The following is a 23,543-nucleotide window of genomic DNA, read 5'->3' as shown; positions in this document are numbered from 1 at the left end:
TACAAAAATTGAAATTCAAAAAACTTCCTCAACTAAACTCTTTAAAATTTTACTGCAGTGGAATCACCTGTGACCTGATTTTTCTGTCTATACCCAGGAAACCTCTCGTAATTCGACGATACAACTGAATTCGACAGAGACCAATGCTGTGGACAAAGATGCAGTTAGGAATGCAAAGAGGTTTCAGTCTTGCAGTGATAGTCCATCCTGCTAGCACTACTTTTGGCTCGCCATTATCTAAAAAAACTACTTCAGGGTTCTGACTGGTATTTTGATTAGCTATCAGGTATTTTGATTAGATATGATGATTGATAAAACGGCAATCGATCTAAGCCAGACAGGGAGCCGCCTTGAGGGATCACCACTCCTTTGTGCCCAAGAATTGTCTCTTAACTTGCTGATAGTTAGGCATCTGGAAGATCTGAATTAAGAATGCATGCCACAAAAGACACTGTAATAAGCGTGTTTCTTCTTGTGCTATTATTGATCTCCCCGAGGAACTGAATCATGAGCAGTGATGACAAAGCAGGGGTAATCTTGCACCTTTTGTGTTGAGAAAGCAGGGCTCCGTGCTCATAGACCCTAATCCTTCCCTAAGTCTCCTTGTCCCCTCTACTTTTCGACAAAGTGGAATGATGCATTGAACTTTTTGCAATATCTATGAAAAGCACTGCTATATATATATATATATATATATATATATATATATATATATATATATATATATATATATATATATATATATATATATATATGCTACTACTACTATAGTAGTAGTACTATGCTTGGCAAGTGGCAGGGTCATGACAAGAAGGGCAAACAAATCCATGCTAATTTCTTGCCGTGGCATTGGCTAATTGTTAGTAGGTCGTAACTAAAATAATACCACTCCAGTAGTTTGGAGCCTTAGTAACTACATTATCTGTTGTGTACTGGAGGCATCACGTGGCCGGCTTAAGACTGCCTGTGAAGATGAGAAAGTAGATCAGATGTACCAAGTCAGCAGACCAAGTGATCAAGGTAATTAAGGGAAGAAAGAAAAGTAAAATATTAGCAAGTCAATGGAGTAGAAGAAAATAAAGTGGCACAGATAGTCTTAACAGTGAAGTGATAACAAATTAACAGCGATGTTGCATCCGATCAAAGCAAGACAAGTGATAAAGAAAGAAACACCCATATCTGACTCTGCCTTGTCTGCAGTGGTCTTTGTTGCGGTGTGTATGCACTATGCAGTGAGAAAGAGAGATCATGCGTACTGGGGGAGTACTTTTCTCAAGCCCCATAGGAACTCATCCGAACCAGATTTTTGGAGATTGAATGAATTGACGCTCCTGGTAGGGTCAAAAAAAAAAAAAGAGGTCGAACCCAAACGAACAAACATCAGGCTAGGCCCGGCGTCGAACCCAAATTTGGAGGAGTTGCCGATGAGATGGGCTCTCCTGGCATCATAGAGCTGGGCTCTGCTAAAAAAATAGAAATAGAGTTGGGCTCAAATAGCCTAGCCGAGCTGGTTTACTCTAAGGCCCGGGCCCGGCGTCTGGGGTGCTTCTCTCTCGGCCCACCCATTTGGAGTTGCCGATGACTTTTTTTCCTTTTCGGTTTTTCGATTGATTGACGAAAAAGAAAAGTCTGTGCAAATAACTTTTTTTAGATTATCTAGATTAAAATTTAGCACCTTTTACCACTCCCGACGATGTGTCACTAGCTGTATGCCTATGGCCATTAACATGCCCTACTCTGAAAGAGACCTCTCTCCGACTTCTTCTTTTCTTCCCAATACCATAAATCACAACATAATACGATACTGCAGCTAATCCCACCAACGAACCCTAACTGATGCAAGTGATCATTGAAACAGTTATCATCTTTTGAACATATACGCGTACATCATGCATGCTCCGATCCGTGTTCTGAATTCATATCAATCTTTACTTAAAAAAAAAAGAATACATATTAATCGATCGTATGACACTAGGCAGTGCATTTCGATGATCGGGTAATTAATAAATTTCGGTATCATCCAACCTTATCCGCCATTACAAAAAGGATCAGATCAATTCCGCCGTTCTAAATTAAACTATTAGCCGTTTTGATTTTTCTAGATGCATTTAAGCATGACAGCAAAATCTATATATCTAGAAAAACCAAAACGGCTAATAATTTAGAACGGAAGGAGTACGTGATGATCAACTAGCTGCTCGATACCAAGTTAGATCGATGGAGAACTACACATATAAAATTCACAACTAGCAAGTGCATATATATTGGTTGATTGATTGATTTTAGCTGAGGGCGCAATAATCGAGAAACAGACTGGCCTCAGCATGCAGCATCACACACCCACATGGACATCATAAATTACAAATAAAACACGTGCATACATAGGAGAGCTTCTTATTGATCGAGGACATGGTCGATCGATTCTTCGATTGGAAGCTAGCTGTAAGCAAGCAAGCAAGCTTCCTCTTCCTAGCTTGTTGGTGGTCTGCTTAATTATTAGTCGCGGCTCTTGAAGGGGATGGCCCTGATGATCACCACGTGGTAGATGGCCGCAAGAGCAGCGCCGATGAAGGGGCCCACCCAGAAGATCCACTGCACACACATTGTATCAAACCCCAGCAATTAATTCCTCGATCATCAACTTTAAGATAATCCGTATAATAACTTAATTAATTTGCGAATGAAATGAAAGCAAATCGAATCGAATGAAATGAACCCGATCGATCGAAGGCCGAAGCACTCACGTGGTCGTTCCATGCGTGTGACCTGTTGTAGACGATGGCGGCGCCGAGGCTGCGCGCGGGGTTGATGCCGGTGCCGGTGATGGGGATGGTGGCCAGGTGCACCAGGAACACGGCGAACCCGATGGGGAGCGGCGCCAGGATGGGCACATGCGAGTCGCGTGCGCTGCGCTTGGCGTCGGTGGCAGAGAAGACGGTGTACACGAGGACGAAGGTGCCCACGATCTCGGCGCCCAGGCCGTCGCCCTTGGTGTACCCCGGGTTCACGGCGTTGGCGCCGCCGCCCGCGCCCATGTACAGGCCCTGCTGGAACCCCTTCACCACGCCGGCGCCGCAGATGGCGCCCAGGCACTGCATCACCATGTAGAAGAGCGCGCGCGTGAGCGACAGCTTGCGCGCCAGAAACAGCCCGAAGGTGACCGCCGGGTTGATGTGGCCGCCGGAGATGCCCGCCGTGCAGTACACGAGCGCGAAGATCATGCCGCCGAAGGACCAGGCGATGCCCTGGATGCCCACGGTGGCGCACTTGCTGGACGACTTGCTCACGCCCATCACCGTCAGGATGCTGATGTACAGGAACAGGAAGGTGGCCACGAACTCGGCGATGCCGGCGCGGTAGAAGGACCACGACGTCAGCTCCTCCGCCTCGAACAGCGGCGCCGGGGGAGGCTCCTTGTAGTCCTTCTCGTCGGTGCCCTGCGCCGCCGTGCCGATGGGCTGACGCTCAGAGTACCGGTTGGCGCCCAGCCGAACATCCTCCTCCTTGCCCTCCATTATCGATGGCTTGGTGTGTGATCGATGAGCTAGCTAGCTAGGTAATTAATAAGAAGCTGATCGATCGAGAAGAGATGTATGGCTTAGCTTTCGATCAGGAGCTAGCCCGGCCTCCCTTTATATATAGCGGCAGGCAACAGAACTACACAAGGGGATGGGATCGGAGGGCCCCTTGCCTTTTTCTTGTTTGTTTTTGCTGCCACTTCTCGATTAGTGGTGGATGACGACGGACGATAGAGCTTGGTAAGGTTTTCTTAATCAGTGGCTGTGATAGGGGTTACTAGCTACCTCCAGCTCCATGCACTGTATTGTATTGTATCTTATTCTTGTGCATGCAGACCTTACATCTGTTTACTCTTGCTTGGTCATCTCTGTCACCTCATCATCTGCACGAGGGCTAGGTGGCATGGCAGCCATAGCTAGATTATTGTTCAGTAGCTTCAGTCATCACTTGTTTGTTAGCAAAGAAACAGTACTAGTTTAGATGGTGATAAGATAGGATTAGGACCTTAGGGGTTTAAATTAACAACAAAAACCAAATTAATTATTTCATGGACTGCGAGGCAGGCCTGTTGCCTGTATGAGAAAGAAGGCCTCTACCACTGAATAGCTTAGCTAGAGATAAAGTTGTGACCTTTTTGTTTACGAGTAGTTAGACACGGACAGAGCGGTCAGCTCGGAGCTTTATCCTTTGCGAGCTCATCTAGCTGTCTCGAGTGATGTCTCTGCTACTATTTAGCATCTATCTTATTAATCCAGTGATCAATGATAGCCACAAACCCGTCACCACCATACCCTGCTAAACAGCGCAAACCTAGCACAGCCATATACACCCTTACATGTCCTCAACATGCACAAGCTAGTAGGTTCTCTTCTTCTTTTTATAAAGTACATGTTATTTTCCTTACTCAACTTAATAACCACAAATACATGCATGCTCGGTTAATGGCAAGGGCGGAAAAAAAGTTTTGCACCTGCTGCCATCTAGAACTAGTGTGTTTTTCATGGGAATTGACGGTAGCTTTTTGCAAAGCGGACTAATGGATGGGGGCAAAACGCCCACTAGGGTGGCAGCAGCAGCTGTAGCAGTCAAAAAAGAAAAAAAAAAGAGTTATTATTGAGACAGCAGGACATGATGCATGCATGATCATGGGGAATCAGGAGGCACTAGCCAACAAATGGGCAAGGGCGACCAAACGCTAGCCTTTGCAAGGCACAACCCAACCACTCGACTACCCACAGGAGATGCAACACAATAGGGCGTGGACAAAGGAGGACAGCGATGGCGTTGGGACGGCAGCCGCTGCTTCATCGCTGGCCGCACACCGCGCCACCCCCGGCTCCGACCCTCACCTCACCTGCACCAAAAAGAATTCGGAAAGCCAGGCGCACTAGAAGCAGCAGCAGCATTGCCTTTAGAAAAAGGAAATCTGTCTCATGCATCAGTACCGGCGCTGCGTGCAATATTTCTTTTCTCAAGAAAAAAAGGGGAGGGAAGAAAAAACTCTTACCAGTTCAAGAACTGGCGCATCACCTCGCCGACAAAGCCACTAGGGTCTTGCCACCTGTACGCCAGGAAAGATCAACAGGTCCACAGAAGACTGCAAGAGACCACAGAGTTTGCAAACCGCGCGTAAATCGACATCCACACAAGAGATGCGCCGGAGATCCATCACATCGAAACAGGATTTTGCGGTTCCAGAACAAGTAGTGTGGTTATGATGCAAAGACCTGAGTTCTACAGGTACTGGGACAAACGTCAGGCACATACAGTTCTGGTTCTGGAAAATACCGAGCTAAGCTCCTATACTTCCCGCATCTTTTATATAGTGAAACAGCTAACTATATCAGCGCTATACATACACACTGCCTACTATACAATGAGGATCGCAATATCAGGGGGTCGCATCACAACCTATTTTGGGTACATCACAAATCAGTCGAGTCTTGCACTATATCACACACCATTATACCAAAGAAAATGTAAGTAAGGGCCATCAGCAACATCTCCAGGGCCAGGCCCTGTCAGCCTAGCCTTATTTATTACGACGATCTTACTGGGTCAGCCGAGTCCTTTAGGGATGGATGTGTATGCGTACACACCCTCTCTGGCTGTCCTCTTGTCCACAGGTTTCTGAGTTCACCTCTTTTCATGCCGAGCGCTAAGAAGGTACCTACAGAAATTTGGTAATTTGTTAAAAAAGAAGAAGTGAAAAGCGACAATAGCCTATCCACAAGACATGGCACGAAATTTGTGGCACCATCTAGGGCAAGGCATTACTTACAGATCGTGAAAGGCACAATATAAAGAAGAGCCGGCTGGCCATGGCCATCCATAAGGTTCAAGGCAACATACGTAATTAGGAGACCTGAAAAGGGAAAAAACATGGTATGTCAAACTATGGCGAAACAACATCATGGTATGTCAAACTATGGCGAAACAACATATGTAATTCGAAGAAGGATGTACATGATACATTACCAGAACCATATGCCACCATTGACCACAAAAAGTAGCCGGATTGCAACGTCTTCTTGGCAGCCCAATCATACCTAAAGAAACCGAGAGAAAAAGGTATTTCATAACTAGTGCCAGATAAGTACTTGTAGAGAATGTGAAGAAAAGTGATTACTATTATGCAGACAGTACTTCTGAAATTCACATCTGATATGCCCACTGGTACTGACAGATGAACATGGTGAAAAAAAATTGCAACCAACCTTAACGCAAAAGCAATCAACAGCCCAGGAAGAAGGATATCGCCAAAGCCTATGATGCTGTATCCACCCCATGGATCAAACATCCGTGGAATCTTTAACAGCATGGGTACACCATCTTCGTCAGTTTTATCACCACGTGCAACCTGCAAGCAAACCGCAAGCATAGCTAGATGTCTAGCAGACCACAAAAGAAAAAACTAGATGCCTAATTGATGGCAAATAGCAACCCAGTGGTCATTTGTACGTACCACAATCATCACACTTTCATGGAACAACATCTTGGAGACAAAAACCCAGAAGATGTCATATAAGAAGGCACAACTCAGGAGGGCAGAACCTACCTTAAGTTACCAGGCAAGAACAGGTGTCAGTACCAATCACTTAACTGAAGGGAAAGCGTACACCAAGAGGAATATTTACCTTGAGGTTAGGTATTCTAACGATTTGGATGACTGTAACAATCAAAGTAATGCCCTAAGGACCACCAAACAAAGATATTAATTCCTTATAAAAAACAAAGATATTAATTATCACAGATTCATCTCAACAAAAATCATTGAAAACAAAATTACACTCACAAGGATATCTTGCCCAATCCAAGCATAGGGCAAACGGCGATAAACACCCCACAGAACAGCAAATACAATGCAAAACGGACAAACTGCCAATGTAAGGTATGATACAGCTCCAAAAAATGGCACTTTCACAAACGATTCTGCAGCAGGTTTAAACCTCCTGAAAGGTCCCATGAATAACAGTTACTAACAGTAAGGAAAATACACGTAGTTGCAAAAGCTAGTATAAAAGAGATAGCTAAGAAATGTTTGAATATGCATCTTGACTCAGAAAAAGAAAACAAAACTTTACAGAGCATACCTTGACATGGACAGTAAGGCCACCAAACATGTTTGCAGACCCTGCACACAAAAGGGGAAAACATCACAGGAGCTCAAGATATGAAAGGCAAAGTACTATGCGCAACAATCAACAGAATCAATGATGATTCATGGTGCTATCTAGCAAACATACGTCATTAAAGTTGGTCATTCTAAAACTACCATAAGCTCTTTGGTCAATTCGTGTTAGTTCTTAGATGTCCAAAATTACACATTGCATAAAAGAAGGAAGTGCCTCAATGTTCTCCAAAAATTGAAACCATATTTTCAAAGCAGATTGTGCTTTGGTCATTTGGGAGATTTAGTTTCCCGAAGCATATATAAGCAAGTTAAAATACAATACCAGAAAGAAAAATGAAATGGTACACACCTCTACACCACCTATGCAAAAGATAACCACCAGAAGCTCCACAAACCAATGAGACATCAGCCTGTAGAGCATTATCAAGAAGCATGATGCGATCACAACAAACAGTATTGCTGATGCCATGTTGATATCTACCATACCACTAGAACCTCCAGCCTCAAAGTTTGGTGGAATTTCATGGCCATCCTATACAAATATCATATCTGTCAGTTCCACTTTTCAAGTAGGCAAAACCAAGTAACCAGCAATAAGAAACCAAACAAGATATGGGTTTAGAACCTTCAGAAGCTTCTCTTGTTCAATATCTGCTTCTCTGGCACTCCATGCTGACCAGTACGATGCACAAAGAATGGTACCAACTGCCATAAGCCATAGAAACACTTCTGCAGTATCAACCAGAGGACGATCTGGAGAGTACAGCTGCACTAAGACTGAAAGAGGGGGGGGGGAAGCTTGTTAGCTATCTTACATGAAAATAAATACCCAATTCTCAATTAAGCACAAATATAAAAAGTTAAAGAAACATAGGCACATGCATACTCACAGGGATATGACACAAAACATTGAATAACAGAAGACGTAAAAAATTACCTTCACCACTTGAGAGAAGATTTCGTAATTTAGAGCCTGCATCTTTTGGCAGAAGAACCGCAGGTATACCAATATCTAGATCTGTTTCATTGCGCTCACATACCATCTTGTATAACTCTGCAAGTGGATGCACAAAACACATGTCAGAACTCAGAAGACAACTAGAAGCATTCGTGTATATGCATTAACATGCTATATTCATTTACATACAACATAAATAAAAAGTGTCCTTGACATGGATAAATGTAGGGGGGAAAAAAGGACTATGAGTTAGGGGGTCTGCAAAGGAACCAAATGATAAACACAGATGCTTAATAGATCAATCTTAAAAAAGATGACCATGGACCTCAGAGACAAAGAGGGATAAACATCAAAAGGGTACAAACATAATAAAAAAACCATCCTAGTGGTGAAAAAAGGTATATGCTCAGCATGACTAAATCACTAAGCTGATCCCATCCCTCACTCCATCAGCTGCTTACATGGCACTCCAACACAGGCCATGAGTGGAAAGAATTGTAAGAACTTTCGATGAAGCCAGGAACAGATTTCATATACAATGCATACCATGCTTATCATTGATGATTATAATGGCAGAAGCACCTGCAGATTCAGCAACCTTAGCTTTTTTAGTGAACTTACAGAGTCCCCTCTCCACTAACAAAATATCTCCAGAAACCTGATCAAGGAACAAGCAATCACTTGGTAGCAATGCATAAGACAACAAAAGAATGGCAGACATTTAAATTATCATTTCCAGAAAGGCAACCTTCTCTGTGGGAGGGGTGCAGCAATCAGAAGGCTCTGCTAACAACAATTTTGTTCGGTTGGCATGCTTTTCCTTTGACTCTATCTTGGGGCCAAACCGAGCACCCACACCAACAAATTCATCTTTCTCTCTCTTGTTGACCCAGGTCTGCACTTTTACCTGACAAAAAGAAATTGGGGGAAACAGGTGATGTTGTAGAAAGTAAGAGCAACATGCTAAAGAATCTAAACATTCACCATTGCTTTTAGATGTTCAAACTTTCGAATTTCCGAAGTGAAGATACCAACTGATGAACTGAACTTCAAGTATAATGAGCATGATTTGTGCTCTAGCTGATTACTTAGTTATCAACGAACCAAGCACCTTTTTATGTCAGGAAATTGCAATCGTGCCTGAGAACCATATTAGCTAGCTAAACATAAATGGCCCTCAGATGTGGCAATACTGAACCAGATGGAGCACCAAGATAAACATGAAACCATGATAACAGATTAGATTGAATCCATCAGGTCAGTCCAATCAAATAAGCTCATAACTAAAGCTGGAGCTTATCTGAATTCGACCAGGTAACATGGGGTCCGATCAATGTAACAAAAATATAATTCCCAATTCCCAGCATTTGAAACTTAAAAAGTTGTAAATGTCATCATTTCTGACGAAGCGTATAAAAGCAATTAGCCCATGTCAAAGCATCTGGACTGCCCATGAGACTGAGTGCTACCTTGATTACCTGGGCTGAAAACACTAAGGTAACGGACCATATGTAATAAAATATGATCCCTAAATAAACAGCATTCATGAACAAATCATAAACTAGAGCGCCCCCGCTAGCATACCCTAACAGAGCTGCTCCCCAACAGCTTGCAAGCAAAGGTGCTCCTGAGTCGATAGATACTCGTGCATGCAAGACCGTTCGGCGCGACCTAGTCACTCACACGACTTCCAATCGAAGCAACCTAAAATCAAGCAATCGCAGAAGTAGTATAGATTTTACCTAATCCGAGTCTCCCCCTCCCCGACCCTGAATCAAAATTCAGCCCAAACCCGCACAGAGAAAGCAGCTGAACAAGGGGAGACGACGGGAGCTAGGGGGTACCATACCAGGACGAAATCGTTGGCGCAGCCGGGGATCTTCGGGGCCTCGTCGTCCTGGTGGACGATGTCGCCGGCGGCGGCCATGCCGGCGAGGGCCGCCAGCAGGAGCAGAACCGCCGGCAAGCTGCGGGCCATGAGCGGAGGAGGCGGGTGCACGATTGGATTTGGATTTCGCGCGGATCTAGCTGAGAAGGCAGCCTATGTGGCTATGCTGTGCTGCTGAGGCCTCCGCCTCCCTCGGCTTTTCCTCCGCTTTCGTCGTCTGTTTCAGTTTCAGTTGAATGATCTGGTTTTGCTTCGGCGAGTGGGCCCAGGCAAATGCGTTCCGGGGGTAGGGCCCACCAGTCAGGGTCAGTCCCTCCCTTCTCCTTCCCGTCCGTTGCGTTGCGCGTATGTCGATGCGACACGGCACTCTGCACTCACAGCGCTTATTTGCTGACTCACGGTAGGTTCGGTGCTCGAAAAGAGTATTAAATATAGGTTAATTATAAAATTAATTATATAAATAAAAATTAATTTATAAAATAAATTTATTAAGTCTAATTAGTTCATGATTTGGTAATGTTGTGCTACAATAAATATATATTAATGATGGATTAATTGATCTTAATATCCTGTGAATTACTCTCCATTTATGCAATTAGTTTTATAATTAATCTATATTTAATACTTACAATTGGTGTCCAGATGTGATATGCTCTGAAGGAAAGGACTTTTAAATAAAAAAAAATTTATTTTGAAAAAAGTAAAAATTATTTCTAGATATATATATTTTATTATGCATCTAGATGTACATGTTTAGATATATAGTAAAAATTATATATATTAAAAATCAAAACGTATTATAATTTGGAATGGATGGAATATGTTTTAACAACTGTACAGCACAGTGCACGTAGCACATGCCAAAAATCTCACACACTCAGACAACCGGAAACATTAATTTGCACAACAAAAAGAAAAGATAAAAGAAAGCTGTGTATGGTGTGTGTGTGTGTAGGAGGAGGAGGAGTACTAGTAGTGCATGGCACGCCAGTGGTGGATGGCGTCGCGCAGCGCGTGGTTTGGGAGCAGCTTCTGCGTGGGGAGCTTCAGGTTGGTCATCGGCGACGTGTCGTGCCCGCTGCCCAGCCACTCCTTGATCGCCTCTGCCTCGTACGTGAACCCGTCGCCTGCGATCTGCGGGTCCCGCATCACCTCCTTCAGTATTGGGCACACGAAGTAGGACGGCGCCGCGCCGTCGTCCGACAGCAACCTGCCCGGCGCGCCGTCGCCGCTAGCAGTCGACGCGGCCTCCAGCACGCCCCGGGCCTCCTCCAGCACCTCGTGGGGGGACACTCCCACGTTGTCGCCGCAGCATCTCAGCCCCAGCAGCGCCACCTCCCGCCCGCGCTCCGCCGGCCAGCCCGCGCCAGCGTCCACCACCTCGTGCCACGCCTTGCCGCCGCGCGCGGCCTCCCGCGCCGCCTTCCTGGCCAGGAACGCCGGCATCCCGGTCACCAGCCGGAGGAGGACCACGCCCAGCGCGTGCACGTCGCACTGCGGGCTCAGCTCCCCCGTCGCCAGGTAGTGCGGGTCCGCGTACGCCAGCGCCTCCGCGCAGCCGGGGCGCACCAGCCCGCGCGTGCCGAGCCCCGCCAGCTTGCACGACGACGACAACGACCCTACCACGAGAATGTTCGCCGGCCTGACGTCGCCATGCACCGCCGTGGAGGCGGAGTGGAGGAAGGCCAGCGCGGAGCAGGCCCCGTAGGCGATGCCGCAGCGCTCGCGCCACGGCAGGGCGCCCCTGCAGAGGTGGTCCTCCAGGCTCCCGCCCGGGACGAGCTCGTACGCGACGGCGCGCGCCTCCGGGCACGCGCCGACGAGCGTCACCAGGTTGGGGTGCCTCACGCCGCTGATCCTTCCCACCTCACGGGCGAACCGGGCCTCGTCCACGGCCACGTCGCGGCGGAGCACCTTCACGGCGACGGCCATGTTGCGCAGCTCCCCTCGGTAGACTTTGCCCCGCCCACCGTCGCCGCCGCCGTCAACCCTTGCAGACTCGTCGAAGTGCGTGGTGGCCTCGTCCAACTCCGAGTAACCGAGCCGCAAGAAGCTCGCTCCCTGCCCACCGTCATGAGCTCCCTCGGTTTCCTCCCTCGCCGCCGCCGTCGTTGGCTGGAGCGTCTCGAGGAGGCTGTAAGACTCCGAGAGCCTGGCCTCGAGGTCGCTCATCATGCGCTCCGAGCTTGAGATCTGGAGCTCCAGCTCGGCACTTCGGTCGTCGACCTGGCGTATCTTGTCCAGTATGTCGTTGAGCTCTCGCCTGTCCTGCTCCATCGCCGCGCGCTCTCTCGCCAGCATTTCCTCCATTTCCTTGCGGTGCTTCGCCTCTCGCCGGTACGAGCTCTCTGCGTCATCGGCCTGCATGCATGCATTCGTGTGATTTTTCAGGCGAAATTATTGAATTTCGTTGTTTAATTTATTTGACGCGATTCGCCTGCTTACCATCCTGGACGCTTCGGCGAGCTCGCGCTCGGCCATCTGACGCCGGCGAGTCTCTTCGTACGCCTCATGCCTGAGGTTCTCGGCCTCCATGAGCGCATCCTTGAGTTTCTCATACAAGGCGTCATCCATCATCCCACCGGCATCCTGGCCAAACGGAATGAATTACGGTAACTGTTCCGTTCACTGTCCGAAAACAGACTAATAATGCAATGATACGGGCAATGGTAGCATGCCAATTCTCCCCCGAATCGATCAATCAATCATGCTCTAGACGCGACCAGGCAGGGACCGATTTTACGAGAAGTTGGCACATTCAGAAATGAACTGCACGTACCGAACCATCAGGCGAAGGTGCTTCCTGATCCTCTTCGACCTCGGCGTGCAGCAACTGCTCAGCGGCTGGTTCCTCTCCGGACTCCACAATTTCAGACACTGAAGCCGACCCCTCCATGGTGTGATCCATCGCATCGACCCACCTGCTTGTAGGAGTCTCATCAACTGATGCTGTTGCCGGGTCGTTTGATTCTTGCGTGCTGAATGTCTTGCGGTGCAGGCGCGGTGAGGATTTCGATCTTGAGTAGTCAGAAGTGCTTGACCTGGGGCTCGTGCTAGCTGTGGATGATTCTGCTCTGTTTGCTCCCTCGCTGGCCTCCCTATATATATTTCAGATCAGGTATGGTGATTTGGAAATGGTCCACAGTACGAGTGTCTTGCATACTACTGAAACAAGATTTTCTTTTTGTTCTTTGAAAAGCAACCGGCAAGAAATCTGCCGGGTACGTATGCATTAACGGCGATAGAGAAGAGTAAGACTACCGTTGTGGCTGGCCTCGATCATTCAGATTCTTTTGGTGTGAAAGCAGCAATAAAGCTCATAGAAGAATGTCAAACTTTCAGACACATAGGTCACAATCCAGCAGCCTTAAGTTATTGCCAATGCTACCACAGGTTCTAGCTAGTTGTGCTTCAGTAATTGCAGGCAAATTAAAGCAATGTGCAAATGTCCCCGGAATTTGGAGTGTAGACTCACTGACCAGATCTTGAGTATAAACTTTTGAAGCATGCATTGCATACCTGGTGCAGATAAGGTTTCCCTTGCAGACAAACCAGATCTTGCAAGAGGGATTCGCCTTCCGCTGCACCGTCAGTGCTTTCTTAGACCTTGGCGCCCGCATCTTCCTAACACCACATTGAATCAGCATGCATCAACAATTCAACATGGATGGATTATTGCATCTGACCGAAATCAGGCACGCCAACAAGCAGACTAACTGGCTTCACATCGAGCAAGCAAGAACTGAATCTGTATGTCCCCAAACAAACAAACAAGCAAACAAACAAAAGAAGAGCTGTACCTGGTGTAGGCCCGATCAGATGCAGCGCCCATGACGAGCTCGGTGACCCCATGATCATCAACCAGCTGTACAAGGCCCCTGGCTGTATCGTCGCTGGCGACGATGATCTTGCTCGCATTGACCTGTGAGTTTCAGAAATTCGATCAGATGCCACACGCGCAGCAGGTCGGAGCCTAGCTAGGACAATAATGCTGAATCTGCAGCTGCAGATCGAGAAGGCATCAGAACACGGCGAATCGAAAGGCTGCTGAGAAGGCTCATGTTGACATTGATAGGTTGGGGAGGGGATCGAAACAGAGAATGTTAACAGATGAGCTGCTGGTTTCAACCTTTTGACTTTTGCAAATGTCCAGGAGGTCGTCCAAGACTTTGCCGATCTTGTCCTCCTCCAGCTGCCTGAACGCGGTCACCTCCTCCTCCGCAAGCTGGCTCACTGGGACCCACGCCCCCACTGCAACAATCCATGGGCCCATTCCGAAAACACAAGCAGGATGAGAAATAGGTGTTGACAGTAGATCGATGTCGTAGCAACCAGATACACAGAGGGAGCGAGCAATACCAACTAAGAAAAACAGGCGGTAGCCCGTAGTATGTTGATTTGGTTCCATGGAAACAAATTATAAACAGGCGGCTGTGAAAAATTATGTCAACTTGTATTTTTGTTTCTTAGGCAAATTATTAGCTAGACTTTTTTCGCCTAGCTAGACAAGTATAAACGGCCCCCGGCAATGCAAGCACATAGTGCTGCAGCATCAAAGATTCAGAGTCCTTAGTTTCCAGGAAGGAGACAGCAGCAGTCGTTTATATTTGTCTAGTCTAGGCTAGCACATGGCATACTGTAGTAATTAAGGGGGATGGCAGTACTGCAGGTGCTGTGAATTGTTGCAAGAACCAATCAGTTCTCGGCTTCTCGCGAAGAAAAAGGAGGATGAGCGCTGCTAGGAAACACTTTAGATAATTCGCAGCCTTGAAATTTAAGGCTGGAAAAGAAGGGGGGAAAGAAGAAGCTGATAAACTGAGATCGAGAAACAAACGATCGAAACAATAGTACTAATTAGCAGCTCAGTGTGATATATTACACATAATGGTAGGTAGAAGAGAGGACGATTATATTTGTTGTGAGCTCCAAATTGAATGAAACAACGTACATGGAGGCTGCCAGAAGAAATTGATGAAGGATTTGGTTGAGGAGGAAGAAGAAGCAAGAGGCCAGGAACGCACTCATGTTGATCCGGGAGGGCGGTCGTCGCAGGTGCGCGAGGACGAGGCGCTTGCTCCGGGGGACGTTGGCGAGCACCCACTGCAGGTTGGCCTTCCATTCTTCCTTGCCGGCGATCCCCCCCACGGCGCAGTACACCGGCTGCGGCTGCTGCTCGTCGTCGTCGCGGTCCTGTAAACGTAATGCAGCGGCGGGGCCAAGGATGATGGCTTCTCCGAGCTCCTCCTCCATATCGGTAGCTTGGGCCGGCCCGGGAGGGGAAGGAGGGATGGCGGCGGAGGAGGCTATCTAGTCTAGGGGTTTCAATCCGAGGCTTCACTACCTGAATGATGAAACGACAAAGGAGACGAGGAGGGAGAAGCGGCGGGCGGGTGGCGAAATTCTACCGACTGCATTTTGAACGATTCCATGCAACATCCGATACAGATGTAGCATTGATGGACGACGCAGGTATTATTTACCAGTAAATATCTATTTTGTACATGCCGCAGATTGCTGATCGATGCTCGATTTATCCCGGCCGTATATATCATGACGTACAGGAATATCCCATGAGCGCAGGTGGATATGCTTTCCCTTGCACAATACAGAACATTAACAAGAGCTGCAACTGGATGTTTTCTAGACAGGTACACGCACCATATCCCTGCATGACACGAACAGGTCAGTCTTGATAACTCTAATTATTAAGAAATCTAGACGCGTATACCTGACTATATTATATTATATTACAGTCTGGAGATTTAAGCGCCGTACTGACTACACCTAGCTGATCTATGTCAGCGATGAGCCACTAACTGATCATATATATATGAATGAGCATTGCTAGTGCACACGTGCCATGTTCGATGAACGGACTGATCCGATCCACCACTGTCTAGCATGCAGATTCGTTAGTGAAACTATCCCATCACAAAATTTACAACACATGATGATGGGCCGTCCCTCCTGAACAGATCATGAACCAACATCAATTATATTTATATTTACTGAGCTCGAGAAGAAGAAGTAGAAGAAAAACTATTCAGCTCATCCCCCTTCAAATCTAACTGCATGCTCATTTCAAGAGGGAGGGAAGGTGTGTTTGCCGTGATTACTCGAGTGTGTAGTGTGTGTTGATATTCCAATGCAATCCGCCGATATTGTTGTTATGCTGCATTGAGTTCGGTGCCGTTGGTTTGTACTGCATGGCTTCAAGGTACGTCATGTTGAATTTTGAGCCTCAAAATAACATATACGTGCATATATATATATCTCTCTCTCTTTAATTTGGTCCTTAGTATTTTCCTTTAGATGCCATCTTCCCAGCGTGCTTACGCATCGTGTTAGATACGTTTTCCGAAGGCGCTTACGCACCGCAAGTAGGCAGTCCCTCCCTCGGACAGATCCAAGTCAATTTCTCCATTCCCAAGCCAGCCAAGGAATCCCGCGTCGGGATCGGCCAGGGCGGCTTAAGCGGCTGGGCTCCTAGATTCATCCGAGGTGGGGAATGGGGGAGGGGATCAACGGCGACGCCTGCCTCGCCGCCGCGCCGTACGACCACTGGGTTCTGCTCGGCCCCGCCGGGGGGTCACCGCGCCCGTCCGCGCGATATAAGGTACTGTACGCGATTAAAAGGCATTTCTCGCCATGTGCTCTTTCTTCGGTTGCCGCCCTTGTCGTAGTGATCTCTTTGTGATCCTGCGACGGCGGTACTTACTAATTCCTAGCATGCACGATTGGGTCAACATTTACTCGATAGAACCAGATGGGCAGTGCAGAATGTCGGCCTTGCTCTGGTATCCCCTTCGTGTTTGGCTGCTAGTTTTAAGTCACTGAGGGACATTGTCTTGAGCACTACTGGTTTCGATGTGTCTCTGGAGTACTCTACAAGGCTGGCGAAATGAACGACAGAATAAATTAAATGTGCTGGTCGAGATATATTGTGCACTCACCCTCCAATTTCAACATGGAGAACACAAAATTTAAGTCCGGAACATAAACCATCAGTAAAACATAGAGAGGCTAATGATCATGTGCATGATGCCATGAGTCCTGTTTCTTCCTTATACCCTGTTTGATTATGCTCTTATAGTGCTGAATGTTACTAATACATGACAGCATGCTGCGCAAGTGGTTCAAGATAAACTGTATGTGGTGGGAGGAAGTCGCAATGGCCGCTCTCTGTCAGATGTCCAGGTTTGGCTTTGGCACTAGTGCATATTTTTAACTGATCTCGCCTCATGTGGTTTCTCCTTCACCTGTATATGAACCTGGACACTTTTTGCCAGGTTTTTGATTTTAGGACATTCACGTGGTCAGCGTTAAATCCTACTAGGGACTCAAATCAGCTGAATCTTGAAAATAATGCCACAGGTGGATCATTCCCAGCATTAGCAGGCCACAGTTTGGTAAACACGGCATCCTTTTCTTTTAATGGAAATTTGACTGTTTTGTAGCCCCATAGCCTCATCCACTAGTTCGATGCAAAGAGCTGTCATGCTTTATGCTGACCATTGTTTTTTTTTTGCTTAGGTCAAGTGGAAAAACAATCTTGTGGTTGTAGCTGGAAACACAAGGTCATTGTCATCATCAAATAAGGTTTCAGGTATTTGTTCAGGAAAACCTTCCAATTTTCTTAACAAAAAAAAAGAATCTAGAGCACAAAACATGCCATGACAAAGTTGCTTGAACATAATCCTCAGTAAGTTGGTAATTCAGTTATTTACTGTACGGCAGTGCTTCCTCAATGTATCCCATTTTCCTTGAACCTGGTATGAGCTACAGGAAGTTGTATCTCCTATTTAATACAACTTGCTAATATTTCTTGGAATGATGTCCCAGTTTTATAATAATCTTTTTTTTTAGAATACGCAAGAGGACTGCCTATCTTTTCATTCCTCCTGCGTATTCTCGAAAAAATAAGTTCTTGTAAAACTGAGAGATGATCCCAAGAAATATTAAGAAGCTATATCTTTACAATCAGTTCAGTAAATGATAGCGCTGAATTTCTGGATGCAGTCTGGCTTATTGATGTGGAAACCAATAGCTGGTCTGCTGTTGATACTTATGGAAAAGTCCCAGTAAGAATCTTTTCTTCTGAACTTCAAAACAAAGTGATTTGTGATTGAACTGGTAGAAATGTTTACTTATGACCTTGTTGAATTCTTTTTTTTAATACTTTGCATTAGACAGCTCGAGGCGGTCAATCTGTATCCCTACTTGGTTCTCGGTTACTAATGTTTGGTGGAGAGGATAACAAGAGAAGGCTACTGAATGATCTTCATATACTTGACTTGGAGACAATGATGTGGGAAGAAGTGAAAACAGAGTAAGAACCACTTACAACTTATGCTGGACATATCTTTATGTAATTCTGAGCTGTTGCTGAGATTATTGTTTTGCTTGCTATTGTGAAACAGGAAAGGTGGTCCGGCTCCTAGGTACGATCATTCAGCTGCTGTTTATGCTGACCAGTATCTTCTGATCTTTGGTGGCTCTTCACACTCTACTTGCTTCAGTGATCTTTACCTACTTGACTTGCAAACTGTAAGTACCGAATGGTCTTTGTAAGTTAGGTTATACAAGTTCGTTTATGTGTTTAGCTACTTTGAAGGTTTAAATAAATTTGCCAAAGCAGGGATTTGTGCCGATCCATACATTGGTAATTGTGCTTGGATAGCTTATTGATGCCTTCAAATCATACAACACGCACTAGTAGTTTTTCGGTTTTAGGAGGACTTTCCAAATTCAAAATCTTACCCAGTTAACAGTAATTGCAATATAATAATAGGATATAACTCCATTCTGCTATGACTAAAAGAAACTACCATGCATCATAACTTCATGAGGTGACATGCAGACATGCTAAGCAAATCACATTGTACTTCTATAAGAAGGGAGCAGTTCTATTTTTTCCCTCTCTGCAGAAGTTTAGCACTAGACTTTGAGACTCTGAACACAGGGATGAATTTTTTTTAGTACTTGCTTTAAGTAATTTTATATATGATAACAGCTGGAGTGGTCTCAACCTGACACCCAAGGTGCACATATAGCTCCTAGAAGCGGCCATGCTGGTACTATGATTGATGAAAACTGGTACATTGTTGGTGGTGGAGATAATGCAAGTGGTAATGCGCACATGTTTGCCGTAATTAGTCTATTTTTTTGTACAGTTACTAATATACTCCAGTATCTAAGAAAATGCACACGTCACAGGTTCCACTGATACAATTGTAATGAATGCTTCCAAGTTTGTCTGGTCAGTGGTCACCAGTGTCTCTTCTCGAGATCCACTAGCTTGCGAGGTAAGAAATGTTTGTGCAATTGTGTTTCCTTGTTCGGGAATTAGCTAAAATCTCCATAAAGTAAGGCAGTCTTATGGCAGTGCTCCACGTGCAAGTTCATGTTCCAGAGGTGCATGGCTGTGATAATAAAATGGACTCGCATCGATAACTTGTTTTGCTTTTGCTGTTGTACAAGTACTTATTTGTAAAATATCATAATTATTCACATTTAACAATTTTCATATATTTTGAACACTATATGTCTAGATTTGGTTAGATTGCTTTTGTTGATAGATGTTAGGGATGGATGAATTAATCATAATCAGGTATAACTTTTACATCTAAACTCTAGTGAGAAGCAAACTCTATTGTAAAATGCTGTGCCATTTCTGGTACTTTCAGTTGCAACTCTTTTTGTTTCAACATCAACTTAAAGAAATGACAGCTTCCTGTTCATTTTGGTGGGCAACAATCAAATATGCCATTACGAAGCACATTGTTCCTTAGATCTTGAGCTTTGCAAAATGTAATGATGTAAGATCAAATTGGGACTTACCAACATATTTTTAATACTATCTTTTGATTTCTGCTTATTTAATACTTGACAGGGTCTCACCCTTTGCTCAACCACAGTTGATGGAGAAAAATTTCTAATCGCCTTTGGTGGTTACAATGGGAAATATAGCAACGAGGTACTGAATTTAGGGGAATAATCCCCCCCCCCACCCCCAACCCCACCCACCCACCCACCCACCCAAAAGCTTGTCTTCATATCTGTTGGTGACTAGTGCCTAAGTTTCTTTCAGCTGTTGTTTCCTGACATTCTTATCTATCTGACTAAAATGAGGATTTGCTGCAGATCTTTGTTTTGAAACTCAAAGCAAGAAATTTAGTTCAACCTCGTCTTCTCCAGTCACCAGCTGCAGCCGCTGCCGCAGCTTCTGTAACAGCTGCATATGCTGTAATTACTGCTACAGATGAGAAAACCAGAGATATTGTTGCTACAGATGATTTTGACATCAAGAAAGCTCAACCTGCAAGTTCTTCAAAAAAGTTTGTCGCTGAAATTGATTTGGTTAATGGAGAGAAAGATAAACTAGAGTCTAGATTGGCAGAAGTTCGTGATGAGAACTCAAAACTAAAGGATAAACTAGACCTGGCAAACTTGTCATACGGTGAACTAGCAAAGGTAAAGCCCTCTGTAGATTACGTTCTGCAATAGGAAATTCTTAATTCTCTTTGACAATCTCTGATTTTTCTTTCCCCTTTTAAAGGAACTTGAATCAGTTCAAAATCAACTAGCAGCAGAGGGTTCAAGATGTCAGAAACTTGAGGTTCTAAACTTACACACAAAATTGATTCTCTGAACCTGAACATACTTATTTTCAGCTTTCCTTCTTATACTCCTTATTGCTTGGCTTTTTCCTGAATCCCTCAACTTAGTCCCAAATTGCTGCTGCACGTAAGAGATTGGAATCTGCTGGTTCTTTGGAGAATGAGCTGGAAGTACTGCGGCAACAAATATCTCAGGTGGAACAAACCATGGCAAGTACTCAGAGACAAAAATCTGGGGGCGTTTGGAAGTGGGTGGCAGGAAGTGCAGAGGTCTCTGATGATGAATAGTAAGTCCTATGTGCAGCATGCTTGGATGGAATAATGTTCATGCGTTCAGCTATGGCTGTACTTTATGGCTTTCATTTTGCTCAACTATTTTTTTGTTAGAAACTTGTTTAAATAGAGTTCTAACTCATGAATCCTTGAGGGTACACTGCATCACGGTGTTGCTAAATCGTATTATTTAACTCTGAAGAAAAATATCGAATACCTGGTGTAGAATTATGTAATCCTGGATTTTTTTTCGTAGCAAAAGACAATAGAAACCTTGTAGATTGTATAGCCTCTGGCAGATTTTTATGGCACTCAAAATCATGTTTGCCTTGAATTTTAGAGGAGAAGTATGCGATTACCTAACCTCTAGTATTTCTGGAGGTCTTTTGAATTTGGATTTTTATCTGTTCATATTTATGGAACCAAAAACTGCAAAAGTTGTCACTTGAAATTTTGGAGGTCGGCAATTGTAACTTTTTAAAGTGCATAATAAACTCTGCAACTTTTTCCCTTACATATCATAAACTTTGGACTGCTTACATACAATAGTAACAGTAGAGTCCATACAAATTGATTGGAACTTTAAATTATCAGCTCTTACAATATAACTCCGCAGTTGATGGTGCAAATTTTGGATGGCTGTAACTCTTGGATCATGCTTCATCAGGTTGACAAGCAGCTTGGGAACAGGAAATGAGAGCAGAGGATCTGCTACAGTTTTGAGACAGCTTGTCTGTTGCCAGTTACCGGGTGCTTCCTCAAGTTCTTGCTTGCGGTTGATCTTGAAAAGATATCTCCCAAAATAATCTTTTGGATCTTCTTAAGTGGTGGCACCTGGAAGAAAATTTTCGGTAGGCAGGCTTAGACATTCGACAGTAAGAGCATAACAGCATACCAAAGATTGGGATTGTATCACATTGAATTTGTGGCGTTAGTTATTAGCTACCTCTTCGTTTTTGTCATCTCATACCCTTTTTCTTTTTGGGCTGACGGTCAGGACAAATGAAACATTACAAAGGTGTCCATTGGCTGTGACGGCTGGGAAGAAAGATAATTTTATGTATACCGCGTAAATTTATAAATATCTATCTGGTATCGGATGTTACTATGTTGGTGAGTTATATGATTGGAGAGAATTGCTAGCTATATGACTCGTTTTTCCTTCTGAGGAGATTCTATTTACCGGGGAGTTGGCCTCGTCTGTTGTCGCTGACATTTGTTCTGCTGGCTGGCTGTTGTGCCTGAAAGCAAAATGGCATGCCAAGGTTGTCAGGTTGTGGCTCGTAGAATTGTTGAGCGACTAGGAAGAATGGCACGCATCCTTACTGTATGACTGCAGCGTCAGTTTGTGGGAGCATCAGAACTGCTGCTGCTGCTCCTCCTAGCAGCACTTGCTCTGAAGCGGCGGGTGTGCCGGAGGACAGCTCCGTCAGGTCGACCCACGGCAGCCGCCGGCGGAACTCCTGGCGTGCCTCTGGCGTAAACGGCGCCGGCGCCACCATCACCCTCCTAAGCGAGGAGAGCTTGCCCACGTCTAGTGCCATGGGACCGGCGAGAGCTGCCGCCGCCTCAGGCGCCGCCACGACGTCCGTGGCGCCGTGCGCGGCCACGGCCTCCCTCGCCGCCCTCGGATCGGACGGCGGAGCCACGAGCACCGTGGTCACTCTGGCAGCGGGGAGCCCCAGGGCGATGAGCGGCAAGCCGTGGGCGCTGCACATCGGGAGAGACGCGAGGCAAACCCGGCGCTCGTCGTCCTGTGGCGGCAAGCCAACCCCTGCCACGGCGGCTACGAGGTCGGCGTGCGTCATCGCCACTGTCGTCCTGCTCGTCGACGACGAGTAGGCCAGGAAAGCTCGGTCGTCGTGGGAAGGCTCCACGGTGGTCGGCTCAGCAGCCGTGGGGTCACCGCCATAGATCAGCTCCTCTGCCGAGAGGGTCCGGGGGTCCAGCGACTGCGACGTCAGCAGCAGCGGCACGCCGACGCCGGCGACCTTCCCTGCCGCCTCCGGCTCAGCAACGATCATGACGGCGCCTGAGGCGTGCGCGGCGGCGGCTATCTCTGCGGGCGTGGCGTCGGGGTCGGCGGCGACCACCACGGCGCCTGCCGCGAGGACGCCGAGGAGTATCTGCGGGAGCAGGAGCGAGTTGCGTGACAGGACGAGGACGGCGTCGCCGCGGCGGAGGCCGAGGCCGAGACGGAGGCCGGATGCGAGGGAGAGCGCGGCGCGGCGGAGCGCGGAGAAAGAGAGGGTCCCGCCCGTGGCGGCGTCGACGAAGGCGGGCGCGGTGGCAGGGTGGTGGGGCAAGCGGGAGAGCACGAAGGCCGCCGCGTCGACGGGCGTGGCCCTGGCCGGCGGCGGGTAGAGCTGCTCCATGGATTGCTGGCTTGGAAGCCGCCCAGCGATCGATCGGGGAGGAAATTTAAAAGGGCGGGTTGTTTCCTCCGCTGCGGGTGCTTTGTTTCCTCCGCTGGGCCGGCGGCGGTGGCGCCAACACAAGAAAATCTGTCGTGTCTGCCGGAGAATCCGATCCGTTTGAGATAAAGAGGGAGGCCGGCCGATTTTTGAGGGGGCCCGCTCCGGCCCAGCTCAACCCAAGCAAGGCCCAGGAAGAGGTCGGGAGCCAATCGCGCGAGCCTAGTGGATAAGAGGA

The 23,543-nt window shown here is 46.5% G+C and overlaps 5 protein-coding genes across 10 annotated transcripts; 1 reads left to right on the top strand and 4 right to left on the bottom strand.

The window, feature by feature from the left end:
• Positions 1-2,234: 2,234 nt before the first annotated feature.
• Positions 2,235-3,609, bottom strand: LOC112879877 (aquaporin PIP1-5). Its single transcript, XM_025944303.1, has 2 exons — positions 2,745-3,609; positions 2,235-2,592 (listed from the first exon to the last, which is right to left on the bottom strand). The coding sequence occupies exons 1-2, from the start codon at positions 3,513-3,515 to the stop codon at positions 2,497-2,499; spliced, it is 867 nt and encodes a 288-aa protein (XP_025800088.1). The 5' UTR covers positions 3,516-3,609; the 3' UTR covers positions 2,235-2,496.
• Positions 3,610-5,203: 1,594 nt separating this feature from the next.
• Positions 5,204-10,228, bottom strand: LOC112879870 (signal peptide peptidase-like 4). Its single transcript, XM_025944292.1, has 14 exons — positions 9,961-10,228; positions 8,860-9,018; positions 8,658-8,769; positions 8,091-8,207; positions 7,779-7,930; positions 7,503-7,685; positions 7,113-7,153; positions 6,815-6,971; positions 6,657-6,710; positions 6,485-6,577; positions 6,237-6,379; positions 5,998-6,068; positions 5,801-5,884; positions 5,204-5,689 (listed from the first exon to the last, which is right to left on the bottom strand). Exons 1-14 carry the CDS (start codon positions 10,087-10,089, stop codon positions 5,559-5,561), a joined length of 1,626 nt encoding a protein of 541 aa, XP_025800077.1. The 5' UTR covers positions 10,090-10,228; the 3' UTR covers positions 5,204-5,558.
• Positions 10,229-10,820: 592 nt separating this feature from the next.
• On the bottom strand, positions 10,821-15,384 carry LOC112879056 (U-box domain-containing protein 33-like). 4 transcript variants are annotated; one of them, XM_025943379.1, is made up of 7 exons: positions 15,021-15,384; positions 14,129-14,250; positions 13,800-13,921; positions 13,519-13,623; positions 12,779-13,097; positions 12,445-12,588; positions 10,821-12,360 (listed from the first exon to the last, which is right to left on the bottom strand). In XM_025943379.1, the coding sequence occupies exons 1-7, from the start codon at positions 15,247-15,249 to the stop codon at positions 10,969-10,971; spliced, it is 2,433 nt and encodes an 810-aa protein (XP_025799164.1). In that variant the 5' UTR covers positions 15,250-15,384; the 3' UTR covers positions 10,821-10,968. The 4 variants fall into 4 exon arrangements, with proteins under 4 accessions (XP_025799164.1, XP_025799165.1, XP_025799167.1 ...); XM_025943380.1 differs by lacking the exon at positions 14,129-14,250 and having other exon boundaries at positions 15,021-15,133; XM_025943382.1 differs by lacking the exon at positions 14,129-14,250 and having other exon boundaries at positions 13,519-13,619; positions 15,021-15,133.
• Positions 15,385-16,379: 995 nt separating this feature from the next.
• On the top strand, positions 16,380-21,982 carry LOC112894287 (acyl-CoA-binding domain-containing protein 4). 3 transcript variants are annotated; one of them, XM_025961941.1, is made up of 14 exons: positions 16,380-16,615; positions 17,119-17,196; positions 17,289-17,408; positions 17,533-17,605; positions 18,019-18,080; positions 18,189-18,328; positions 18,420-18,546; positions 19,013-19,127; positions 19,216-19,304; positions 19,892-19,975; positions 20,143-20,472; positions 20,558-20,617; positions 20,727-20,888; positions 21,559-21,982. In XM_025961941.1, exons 1-14 carry the CDS (start codon positions 16,508-16,510, stop codon positions 21,586-21,588), a joined length of 1,578 nt encoding a protein of 525 aa, XP_025817726.1. In that variant the 5' UTR covers positions 16,380-16,507; the 3' UTR covers positions 21,589-21,982. The 3 variants fall into 3 exon arrangements, with proteins under 3 accessions (XP_025817726.1, XP_025817735.1, XP_025817742.1); XM_025961950.1 differs by having other exon boundaries at positions 20,727-20,905; positions 21,559-21,689; XM_025961957.1 differs by lacking the exon at positions 21,559-21,982 and having other exon boundaries at positions 20,727-21,244.
• LOC112894315 (4-coumarate--CoA ligase-like 3) lies at positions 21,969-23,443 on the bottom strand. The gene is made up of 2 exons (XM_025961982.1): positions 22,218-23,443; positions 21,969-22,132 (listed from the first exon to the last, which is right to left on the bottom strand). Exons 1-2 carry the CDS (start codon positions 23,264-23,266, stop codon positions 21,997-21,999), a joined length of 1,185 nt encoding a protein of 394 aa, XP_025817767.1. The 5' UTR covers positions 23,267-23,443; the 3' UTR covers positions 21,969-21,996.
• Positions 23,444-23,543: the final 100 nt, after the last annotated feature.

The sequence above is a fragment of the Panicum hallii genome, chromosome 1, assembly GCF_002211085.1.
Source record: "Panicum hallii strain FIL2 chromosome 1, PHallii_v3.1, whole genome shotgun sequence".
NCBI lineage: Eukaryota > Viridiplantae > Streptophyta > Magnoliopsida > Poales > Poaceae > Panicum > Panicum hallii.
The sequence above is the reverse complement of the archived record's forward strand: the minus strand, read 5'-3'. Positions and strand labels throughout refer to the sequence as shown.

What these genes read in the sequence shown, in the direction of transcription:
- LOC112879877 (XM_025944303.1), bottom strand. Translation starts at nt 3,515, where the DNA reads ATGGAGGGCAAGGAGGAGGATGTTCGGCTGGGCGCCAACCGGTACTCT. An exon ending in CACACGCATGGAACGACCAC is followed by an intron (nt 2,593 to 2,744) that starts GTGAGTGCTTCG and finishes ATGTGTGTGCAG; the next exon opens with TGGATCTTCTGGGTGGGCCC.
- LOC112879870 (XM_025944292.1), bottom strand. Translation starts at nt 10,089, where the DNA reads ATGGCCCGCAGCTTGCCGGCGGTTCTGCTCCTGCTGGCGGCCCTCGCC. An exon ending in GCACCCCTCCCACAGAGAAG is followed by an intron (nt 8,770 to 8,859) that starts GTTGCCTTTCTG and finishes TTCCTTGATCAG; the next exon opens with GTTTCTGGAGATATTTTGTT. An exon ending in ATGAAAGTGTGATGATTGTG is followed by an intron (nt 6,380 to 6,484) that starts GTACGTACAAAT and finishes GTTTGCTTGCAG; the next exon opens with GTTGCACGTGGTGATAAAAC.
- LOC112879056 (XM_025943379.1), bottom strand. Translation starts at nt 15,249, where the DNA reads ATGGAGGAGGAGCTCGGAGAAGCCATCATCCTTGGCCCCGCCGCTGCA. An exon ending in ACATTTGCAAAAGTCAAAAG is followed by an intron (nt 13,922 to 14,128) that starts GTTGAAACCAGC and finishes TGAAACTCACAG; the next exon opens with GTCAATGCGAGCAAGATCAT. An exon ending in TCGCCGAAGCGTCCAGGATG is followed by an intron (nt 12,361 to 12,444) that starts GTAAGCAGGCGA and finishes GCATGCATGCAG; the next exon opens with GCCGATGACGCAGAGAGCTC.
- LOC112894287 (XM_025961941.1), top strand. Translation starts at nt 16,508, where the DNA reads ATGGGGGAGGGGATCAACGGCGACGCCTGCCTCGCCGCCGCGCCGTAC. An exon ending in GCTCTCTGTCAGATGTCCAG is followed by an intron (nt 17,197 to 17,288) that starts GTTTGGCTTTGG and finishes ACTTTTTGCCAG; the next exon opens with GTTTTTGATTTTAGGACATT. An exon ending in ACCTACTTGACTTGCAAACT is followed by an intron (nt 18,547 to 19,012) that starts GTAAGTACCGAA and finishes ATATGATAACAG; the next exon opens with CTGGAGTGGTCTCAACCTGA.
- LOC112894315 (XM_025961982.1), bottom strand. Translation starts at nt 23,266, where the DNA reads ATGGAGCAGCTCTACCCGCCGCCGGCCAGGGCCACGCCCGTCGACGCG. An exon ending in ACTGACGCTGCAGTCATACA is followed by an intron (nt 22,133 to 22,217) that starts GTAAGGATGCGT and finishes TTTTGCTTTCAG; the next exon opens with GCACAACAGCCAGCCAGCAG.